Below are 10758 nucleotides of genomic sequence, written 5' to 3' on the forward strand. Positions count from 1 at the left end.
TCTACATCACCACATCATGTTTGATTAGAAATGACACAATTTTATTACGAATTTTTGTTTTTTATGTGAACTACAAAAACAGAAAATGACAGCATGAATATAAGACTATTGTCATCACACTCTTGTACAGGTGTGGTCTACCACATGGATGAATTCCATTTGGGAAGTGGTGGGGAATCAGGACACACAAGCACATTATTTTTTTTTTACAATATAAAACAGCAATAGCCCCATCTGTTTTATATACCAGATGGAAACCCATGCAGCACCCTCCACTCTTCATTGTCTATACATTAACATTTAGGCAGAGATCTTCAGCTGCCAAATCATTTAAATCTTTTATACAATACGGCGCAAAGTAGGTAAGAATGGGGAGGGAGGGAAAAAAAGGCTGGTTTGTAGGTTGAGGGGAAAGAAGTGTCAGTGTTTGCTCTTCTTTGATTTTTTGTGAGACCGGTGAGGGGACCTTGATTTGGAGCGGGACTTCTTAGCTGATTTCTTGGGCGTCCTGGAGCGTGATCTCCTGGATCGTTTGGGTGTGCGAGGTGATGAGGGAGATCTGGAAGGAAAAACATATTTAAGTTTTAACTCCCCCTGCAATTAACCAACGTGATTCAACTAACCAGAGAGAAATAATGTCTGCTCAACTGTGATTTCGTACCTCTTGGAGGACTTTTTGTTGCTGGACCGAGGGGAGTCTTTATGAGAGGAGCGGGAGGATGTGTCTTTTGAGTATGAGCGATCGGAGCGCTCTGATCTTTCTGACCGCTCTGAACGGGGTGAAGACGACCGTCCTCGTCTGCTGCTGCTCCGCGTTGGGCTGGGTGATCCACTGTGACGCCGCTTCCTATCAACCGGAGGGGACAAATATCTGTCAGATAGGAAATTAAACAAATCCCATGTTTTATAAAGAATGCTCAAATACTAGAACTGCACCTTTACTGATTGATAAACCTGACACCAGCAATGCAACCTGTCAACTGGTTATCTCACCTCTCTTTTCTGGTTGGTGTGTCCTCCTTCTCTTTTTCCTTCTTCAAGTCTTTAATCCGTGCTTCAGCTTTCTCCTTGTCTTTCTTCTCCCTCTCTTTCTCCCGTTCAAGTTTCTCCTTTTCTTTTTCCTAGCGAAGAAGAACAATAAATGACCCCAATGTTGAATCCTGTATGTCATGTAATCAGTAGTCGAATTTGCAGAGCATAATTCAATACCTTTTGTAGTAGTTTGTCCCTGTAGTGCTCCACCTGCTCCTGAATGCTCTGGCCAGGCTTCTTGGGCCTTTTCCCTGATTCCAGTTCATCCTGGAACTTCATGACTTTAACCTGGGTGAAGAACACAAAGAAGGAAAATGTTCAAAACACATTTTAAGCTGTTGTGGTTAGTATTTGGGTGGTGGTGACTATTGTTAAGTACCTCTATCTCTCTCAGCTTGGTGCGTTTCTCCTCATTCATTTCAGACATCTTGGTCTTAATATCTGGGTCATCTCTGATGGGGTTAGAATAACTCGGAGTATCTTCTGAGCGGGGGCTCTTGTCGTCATCATCGCTGTCCTCCTCGTCCCTTTAGAGATGGACACGTTTTTTTAAGAAAAGGGTTAGGGTATTTGCCGTGTAACAGAACAGACCATTATCCTCAAAAGACACTAAACAACTCACTTTTTAGTTTCTCCTGGCTGCTCAAATATCTCCCATTTTGAAGTTGTCACAGCTGAGGAGCAAACAAAAGACAACTAAGAATGAAAACAACAGAACTGGTGACACATAGGTGGTTTTTATATGCTGAGGTCAAAACTTCTTGTACATTAAAACTGAATAGTTGGATGCAACCTAAATGTCTCACCTTGAGCCTCTAACTCTGACTCGTCCACTGCTTCCCATTTTGAGGGTGCTACCTTGAAGGTTGCCTCCTTGGATTGATCAACTTTAAAGACAAGGGAAATAAAATTTTTTTTAAATTGAGTCACTGTACAAGTCGTCATAAAATATCTTATGTTAATCTCTGCACCACTCACAAGGTATTCCATCTATGTCCTCCTCCATTGGCTTGATAGGAACACCATCTAGGTCATCCAGAGGGGCTCCGTCGATTGGGGCCCCGTCAATAGGTCCTGCATCAATCGGTACCCCATCCACGTCCTCCAGTGGAGTTCCATCTACATACTCCACTATTGGAGCCCCATCAATGTCCTCTGTTGGCTCAGGCTGGGAGGAACACAGTACAAAAAAGATTCAAGCTTAGGAGTTTAATAAATGATGGCACAGGTTTTGAAAGCAAAGTTATTACAAAGAGAATTTTGAAGTACTGTATTGGTGAAGTCTCATTACATCATTTACCTCCACTGGGACGGTAACAGGCTCCTTTTCAACGGAAAGATTAACTAGACCCAGGAAGATGTTCTGCAGCTTGATAAGGAAGGGGTCTGGATACACGGCCCACTCCTCCCATGCACGGAAACATGACATCACACGTTGCTGCCACACACAAGAAAACAAAACCAAGACAAGACGGCTGAGTGACATACTACAAGTGACAAACTGATAGTGTAAATTACTCTATATGTTTAGTTTACTGAGCAGGAAGTGGATATTTGGTACCTTAAAGTTTTCACACTGAAGGTGGCCTTGTATCGTTTTGTATGTCGCATTGAGGTCTGAGAAAATCTGGCAGAGCTTTGTCTCAAAACTGTTGAGAAGAGGATCAGAGCAATGACTTGAATTAAAAACTGAAGTAGTGACTTTGGAATACTTATCGTGAACTGAAAGTGCTGTGTAAGAGAGTCCAAGATTGTAAACTGCATGACTTACTATTTTCTGTAATAAGAGGCGTTGGCTACTTTGGCAGAAGAGTTATACAGCACATCAGAAACAAGATATAACCGTGCAATCTGAAATGTCAAAGAGAAAATATTAACCCCAACAGAATGTTTCTCAAGATAACGGTCTACCACAGATTACTAATTTAATTTATTCAATTTAATTATTGGTCTTTTTCCCAGCAGAAGGCCAGTGTTATGCCTTGCCTTTTTCGGAAGAGGGGTCTTGAGGATGGAAAGGGACTCTGTGACGCACTCCACAATCTCCTCAGCAGCTTCTGCGTGACTGAGACAAAACAACATGGCTTCTGCTATGTCTCCCCTCCTTGGAGTCAATCCACGCAGCATCTCCTCTAGTTTGTCCCGCTCTCTGCAGGGATGAAGAATCAATGACGGCAGAGTGTTTTACAACCGACCTTTTAAGTGAACCTATGTCAATATCCATGAGCAAATTGTCTTACTCTTCTTTTAAGCAGCCTTTCTTGCTGGACTCCTCCTCTTCCTCCTCTTCTTCACCGTCATCATAAGGACCGTGGAGGTATGGATTAAGAGGAGGCGGACGCCACAAAGAGCCATTCTTAAACATTCTAAAGTCCTCTGTTCGCCATTTGCCCGGTGCTTCACCCTGAGCAAGTAATGATTTCAGACAATATCAAAACATATTCTGCTTGACTGTGATCCCAGAACATTATGTTGTTCTTAAGTTTTGGATGGATGCCACTGGAATTTTTAAACATAGAAATCAAACCTGTAGTATGGAGTACAGCTTCCACCGGTAGTAAACATGTGCTGGGCTCTGGTTCTCAAACAGAAACCTTAAAAGAAAAAGAAAGGAAAAATAACATCACATCTCTGCAAAAACAACCTTTTAACTACTGGAATGACAACAATCCACACATTTCTGATGTGCAACCGCACTGACCTGTACATGGGATTATTGATTTCTCTGTTCATGATCATGGCTTCAAACATTGGGCCTTCACGCACCACAAACTCGATCATTCGGTGGATGAGAGAGAGCAAATTCCTACAAGAAAAACACAGTTAAAGCAAACAGATTCAGACTGGCCGGACTCTTGAGCACTACAAAAAGCCTGTCTGTTCAATTTATGCTTAGTTTAATTTATGCTTGGTGGTTTGACACTCAGAACAGTTGCCTCTCAAAAGACATACTGTAATGCATGATTGATATAAAAAAAAAAATAAAAAAAAATGTTGCAGGGTATAACTGCAGCTGTTGCGTATAGCAGGCTGTAACTGAATAGTGTACTGCCATGGACTTGATATAATATGTCTGGGCAGAAGATATCACTTCAGTGACTCAGCCAAAATATATATACTGGCTGAGTCATTTATATATATATTATATAGATGTACAACAACATTTAACAACTCCTAATTTACTGTTGCTAAGTGAAGAACGAGGTGAGACATATCTTATTAGAGACAACAGTCAAAAAGTGTCACATGACCAGGCATAAATTAAATGTACTGTGACTATGCCTCTGGGCCTATGCACAACATCAATGTATAAATTGCTGGCAAAAATCAAAACTTTTAAAGTAACAAGTGCTAATAGTAAAACATTCATATGAATTAAGACTTAATTCAAACTAACAATTCAGGTAACAGTAGATTTTTTTTAAATTGTGTGCAAATTGTAACAAAGTTCATCATAATGTTCATGTCTGTGTTCTTCAAAACTACAGTGCAACAGGTTTTAATTACATTGCACCGCCTGGACCGTTTCTTTGAGATCTTCCTTGATTCAAATAGTACAAAATGGGAAACAAGTGAAGTTGAAGGAGTTGGGAAAGTAGGAGCGAGACATTGATAAGACACTGTAGTGACTGAAAAGTCTGTCAATACGATGCCTTTCAATTCTCCCTCATCTCCTGACTAATGTGAAGTGATGAAGAACCAAAGCAGTATAGGATTATTGGCCTAAATTGGCTAAATAGCTTATCTAGTGGTGGAGCTGGTAATGACTGAATACAGTGCAAATAGGATCACTAGAGTTCTTTTGTGACAATTTCTGGATAGAGATACATGGTGCAGGCTGCATACAATTAGCCTAAAGTGGCCAACAAGACAAAGGATGTCTTTCATTTGACAACACAGATCACATTTACTTGTATTGGAGCCGATCGTACCAATGGCGGGGTAAAATTCTGTATACTTTCCCAATCCATCCCATGATGCTTTTCAGGTCCCTCGCTGCTGCAGACAGTTCAACTTGTGCTGCTCACCAAGGCCAATGTCAAAGGTCATATATAGACTAATACTGGCAAGTTTGGATTTTCTTGGCAGGGGCCAGATTTACTGAGCTCCCGATAGAGTGACAGAGGCCAAGGGGGAAGACGGTCTGAGTGAGCAATGGTCAGAGAGCAGGAACTACAGATCTAGAATCAACAGACTACATATGTGGCAGAGTAACATGTCACTAAAGTTGAGCAACACAATTAAATGTTGATGTATGGATTGGAACTGTGATGGACTTGAGTCATGATCTTTGGCTCTAAACAGCACATTAAATAAGCACTATATTGATGTTTGGCTACATATTTAAAAAGGGAACATGAGTGATGGTGGAATGTGAAAGAGCTAGGTACAAAACAAACTTCAGTCAGTATTATTCTATGTACTAATATGGAGACATTATACAGTTGCCTCAACCATTGCTCACCCATACTGACCAGCCCCCTGTAGCATGCAGTGATCAACTGATCAAACTTTTTAGCTTCATTATGGGATGTTTTTTTTTCTAAGTTTGTACACCAATTTAAAAAAAGAAAAACATGTACCTTTCTGTTGGGATAACCACTTTGACTATGGCTTGCGACAGAGTCTGTATATGAAGTCACATCAGATAATAAACATAGAATGTGAGTATTGTTAAAAGGCAACAGGTGAAAAATATAAAAAATGCATTTAAAAGTGCAAAGAGACAACAACTTTCCTTTACTGCTGTCAGTCTTACTACAGGCCAAACACCCCTGACACTGTACTCATTAACCATAAACACTGCATACTTCCCACACAATAACATTTTATTATGCCAACTCTGATATTCAGTGCAGAACTAGTTTAACAATACAAAATCTATCACTTACAGAAACTAGGATTAAAACCTTTACTGACCGATCATTATAAAAGGCTAACATCTTACCAGCAGAATTAACAAAACACTGCCATAACCCATGTGAAAATACTAAGCTGACATTCTGAGTTACCTTATCAAACTCCTCCTTGTTTTTAGGTGGAGGAAGCAGGGGAGCATTGGGGTTCTTTAGCCTCTCCCGGGGCTGTCCGTTGAAAGGAAGGCCGGAGGGAGGCGGTGGGAGTGTGTGCTCCATCATGGAAGGAGGGATGTAGATGGGGTGGGGTGGAATGGGCACACCTTTGCCCCATCCTAATTTCATCTCAAAGTTCATTATCATCTTTCCTGTAATGGGGGTAAAAAGACATTGTAATATAATAATAATAAATAATAATTATTTTAATAATACATGATAAGTAATTTCACCCCCGAGACATTCATAAATGTATTATGTACTTTACACTGGAACCAGACGCTGAATAGCTTAGCTTAGCATACAGACTGGAGTGGAAACAGGAGGAACAGCTGGCCTGGCTGTTCAAATGTAACAAAATCAGCCTACCAATACTATTCCTTTAAATATTTATATTTTAAAAACGTACCATTTAAGTTTTTGAGTGCTCGCTCAGCATCCCTCCTGTTCATGAAAGCCACAAAGCCACAGTTCCTCTCCCGAGCCCTCTCCTCGTCTGTCCTCGGCCACATGATCTTCACACTGGCCAGCGGGCCATAGCGGCCAAACTCTTGACACAGCATCTCCTCATTCATCTACAAATCAGAGACAGGAAGACATACATAAAGAACATGTACTAAATAACACCTGGAAATCAGGGACATAAGCACAGGCTCAAATCAAGCCCTCCTATACAGATTAAAGCAGTCAGTCAGTGCTTTAGTGTCTCTCCTCTACACCTTTCATTATATTTGGATATAAATTCACCTGTGGATTGATGTTTCCGAGATACAAGTTTGTAGTGGATGGGTCTCCAACATCATGGGAACCTGGTGCACAATCATCCAAAACTGCAGAGACATAGAAAAGAGAAAAAATTCCTACGGCTGTCTGACAGGACAAAACATGTTCTTAGCAAGATGAAGATATTCACGGCCACTATATTGAGTCAAAATTACCACTGGACGGACGGTTTCTCCTTGAAGAACCATCCGCTAAAAGAAGCAGAAAAGCAGTATAAATTTTGTTTCAGGGTAAAAGTGGAAATGACGGGTGGGGAGAGGAGTAAGGCGTGCAGGACAGAGGCCATTTAAGGCCAAGTTAGAACATAAACACAGTCAAGCAGCTTAAAGACACTTACATGAGCGCCTTCCGTCAATTCCCGAAAGAGGTTCAAAACGACTAACACGTCCTTTCATCTTGTGTCGTTCATCCCTTTCCTCCTGTATTCTGCAGGAAACAGCATATATGTAAGTACAACCTATGTTAAAAGTATTACTACTTTCATGATCATTTAAACTTCATTTTCCTGGAAAAAGTGAATAGTCCAAGTGTACTCCTCCAAGCAACATGCTGTTTCACTTTTCTACTATTTCCCACATCAACACCTGGATTTCCAAAACCCTAAACAACTAAAATGGTTAGCAGATTTGTGTGTTGACACGTACTGTTTAAGTTCTTCTTTGAAGAGCTCCAAATTACTCTTCTTCTTTTCCTTTTCATTACCTTTCTTCAAAGGCTGAAAAACAGATGTGGAAATATGATTAGCACAATAAAAACAAAGCAGTATTTATTATAGCAGTAGGCGAGATGCTACTTTTTGACCGTGACAGTGCTTACATGTCTTTTGTCTAATGCTAAAAACTGAGGTGGTGTTTCCAAAGGCAAGAAGCTTTTCGTTTGGCTCTCAAAACGTGATTTGGGCTTATACAGCTTTCCTCTCTTCTCATCAGCTGCTGCTTCCTCTGGAAGGAGAAAGAATGTGTTAGTTCGTATGTCATCTTTTCCAAGTCAGAGGATGTTGCAACTTGTACTTGTGCATTAACATATCATGCAATCCATTTGGTAAATACTGTACCCTTTGTTGCATTTGCAATACCACCACGGACAAAAGCCTTAACTTTGCCTTCCCCTCCTCCTTCAAATGCAGCAAGAAACTCCTCATAAATCTCTGCTGCTGCCCGCTCATCCTCCTGAACACAGAAACCAGTGTCAAAGTAAATAAATAGTCAATTCATATAACGTCAGCTGATGCAGTTTTTGCAAAATATGTTAGGCCTCAACATGGATTATGTGGCTGATATTATAATATTTAAAAACAACCCATCATACTTACTTTTTTCTTTATTTCATCTTGTTCCTTCTTGCTTAGGGTCCTCTTTGCCACTGCCATTTTTCCAATACTGAAGGACTTGAGTTTGCTCTCAAGCAGCGCCTGCCGATGTAAACAAAGCATGGTTGGCTTTCAACAGGTATCTTTTAACTGTTAATTAGGTGCATATGAATCACATACACACAGGCCATCACAGAAATCATTTCCGCTTCAAACAGTGTTATTATTCAAATGACAACTAAGCATGACAATTATCATGTTGACAGTGAAGTGAAGCGAGGTCAGTTACCGTAATACCACGCAACTCGCGCTACACTGTTAAATGGATTGTGTTCACTCGTAGTTTTGTGATCATAGTTCAGACTTTATGTGGTTGCACTGTACTTTACATTTACTGCACATTTACTATTTTGTTGCTGTCGGATATAAAGCAATAACAACAATTGGGTAAAATTAGCCAGAGGCCTACAACCTGGTATCTGCTACAGCGCCACCGACTGAATGCGACGAAATAATGACTGTTGCAAGGAGCTACCTAACGCTGAGATATTGTTATAGGCCCGAACTCCCAAATATTTAATTTACTGTTGCTACACTCAAGCATATACCCACCACACATTGTTCTTAAGATTAGCTATAGCTTTATCAACCCTGTAAATTAGCTGTGAGAACAACATTCTTTTCTGGATCAACCGCCTGCTTGTGGAAGCTAAAGTGTTAGCTTAGCTTAGCAACATTAGCCAGTGTGGCTAACACCGCTGGGTGCACTCCTAACTCTCGTCTCTTGCAAGCTAAAAACACATAAAACACTCAACGTTGTTCAGACACACTAATATTGACATTGTTTTCATTACAGAAGATAAGACCGAGCTAATGCAAGTACAAACGGTAAATTCACCTTAGCGCTAGCTTTCTGAGAGCCACCAGGCGTACGGTCCGCCATCTTTTGTGGAGCTACATAAAATCGATCTCCGATTAGAAGCTAGCGGCAAATGTGCGGCAAATGTGAAAGTCTAGGCGACACAGTCAATCACCGAGTTAATGATGACTAAAACTTATTTTCTCACTCACTCTCAATTCATTTCAGTTCAATTCAAAGAGGCTTTATTGGCATAGGAAATAGACGTTTACATTACCAAAGCAAGTGTGAAATTAAAACAAAAAACGTAGCCTACATAAATAGAAGAACTGTGATTTTGCTGTCTGCTAGAAATACAGTAGAATAAAGTACAGTGGTAAATACATACATACAATACAAATAAGTGAGAACTATATAAACACTGCAACATTTTTTAAACTGTATATAGATGTATTTAACAATATTTGTTCTGTATGTATGCACATTAAGTATGTCTATGTACAGAGATCAGCACAGTGCAAATGGTCAATGCAGGAATACACAGTCACAACAGCTCACAAATGTTGCAGTTGTGTTTGCATATTGCTGTATCTCGCCCAGCAGATATGGAAGTTTTTTACTATTAGCCATGTTTTCAAAGTCTTTTTGGGTGGTTATAATCTGTGGGTAGTGTCTTGGCACAGCTGGCAAGTGGTTAAAAAAGTGCAGCTCAGTTTCCACGTCCTACTGTGTGCAGTGGGTTCACAGCAGTCTGTCTTCTCCGGGGAGTTAAGTCTGCCTGTACATGGACAAGGATTTCCTTAGTTTTGGATCGGTCACACTGATCAGGTAATCTGCCACTGAGTATTCTCCATTTAGGGCCAAATAGCATTCCAGTTTGCTCTGATTTTTTGGTTGATTCTTTCCAATCTGTCAAGTAGTTTTCTTTTTGTTTTCTTGTAATTTGGTTCTTAAATTCAAATTTGCTTTATTGGCATGAATGTCACAACAATTATATTGCCAAACATTAAGATTGGTATATATTAATTATATACAATATATCCTATGCATGTACATGTACGTGTGTGTGTGTGTGTGTGTGTGTGTGTGCGTGTTTGTGTGTGTGTGTGTGTGTGTGTGTGTGTGTGTGTGTGTGTGAATGCATGCGTGTGCTGTTTGTTTTCTCTTTAATGCTCATGTTTTTACATGCACATGAACTACATCTGCCAATTTGAGATACAAGTTTTCATTGTGCATGAAAGCATCTATTCTATTATTTATTACATATTTCAGAGGCGATTAATAGCCTAATGACCAATTAGCCGCATATGTAGAATGTATCCAGTCATTTTTTCTCTCATTCCATTGATTTACGTGAAAAATACAGTAAATGTGCGCATTGAGTATAGTTGCTAGTACCATTTTAGTCCAGCAGATGGTGCCCTCGTTCTCTATCGCCGTTTCTCTCATCCTATAGTCCACCTCTCATACCTGTGCATGTTATTCTACCAACCTACAGCCCACGGCCTTTTCAAAAACCTCTTTTTAATGATGTCCCAGCTGGTGTAAAATGTGCATTCCTGGTGGAGAACAGGCCACAGTTGTCTTCTGTCACTTCACATCTGATCAATGTAGCATACACATTGCAAGCACTGAGTTGTGTGATGTACTTTTGCTATGTATCCACTCTCTTTCATATGTATGAAGCCTCTGGTCGATATTGA

At 40.2% G+C, this 10758-nt stretch overlaps 1 protein-coding gene across 4 annotated transcripts; it reads right to left on the minus strand.

The window, feature by feature from the left end:
* Positions 1–19: 19 nt before the first annotated feature.
* On the minus strand, positions 20–9211 carry u2surp (U2 snRNP-associated SURP domain containing). Of its 4 annotated transcripts, none has more exons than XM_067578290.1 (26): positions 9095–9211; positions 8200–8298; positions 7942–8056; positions 7704–7828; positions 7532–7602; positions 7225–7313; positions 7043–7078; positions 6852–6934; positions 6514–6679; positions 6045–6256; positions 5616–5659; positions 3734–3838; positions 3560–3626; positions 3273–3436; positions 3019–3181; positions 2804–2883; positions 2594–2681; positions 2333–2470; positions 2011–2200; positions 1839–1919; positions 1655–1706; positions 1412–1559; positions 1210–1320; positions 994–1121; positions 662–847; positions 20–559 (listed from the first exon to the last, which is right to left on the minus strand). In XM_067578290.1, exons 1-26 carry the CDS (start codon positions 9137–9139, stop codon positions 421–423), a joined length of 2925 nt encoding a protein of 974 aa, XP_067434391.1. In that variant the 5' UTR covers positions 9140–9211; the 3' UTR covers positions 20–420. The 4 variants fall into 4 exon arrangements, with proteins under 4 accessions (XP_067434391.1, XP_067434390.1, XP_067434392.1 ...); XM_067578289.1 differs by having other exon boundaries at positions 662–871; XM_067578291.1 differs by lacking the exon at positions 7043–7078 and having other exon boundaries at positions 662–871.
* Positions 9212–10758: the final 1547 nt, after the last annotated feature.

The sequence above is a fragment of the Thunnus thynnus genome, chromosome 21, assembly GCF_963924715.1.
Source record: "Thunnus thynnus chromosome 21, fThuThy2.1, whole genome shotgun sequence".
NCBI classification, from domain to species: Eukaryota; Metazoa; Chordata; class Actinopteri; order Scombriformes; family Scombridae; genus Thunnus; species Thunnus thynnus.

Excerpts from the sequence above, each read along its gene's own strand:
- u2surp (XM_067578289.1), bottom strand. The coding sequence starts at position 9,139 with ATGGCGGACCGTACGCCTGGTGGCTCTCAGAAAGCTAGCGCTAAG. Across the intron at positions 872-993 it reads ACACCAACCAGAAAAGAGAG|ATATTTGTCCCCTCCGGTTG; the intron begins GTGAGATAACCA and ends CCTATCTGACAG. Across the intron at positions 560-661 it reads AACAAAAAGTCCTCCAAGAG|ATCTCCCTCATCACCTCGCA; the intron begins GTACGAAATCAC and ends TTTTCCTTCCAG.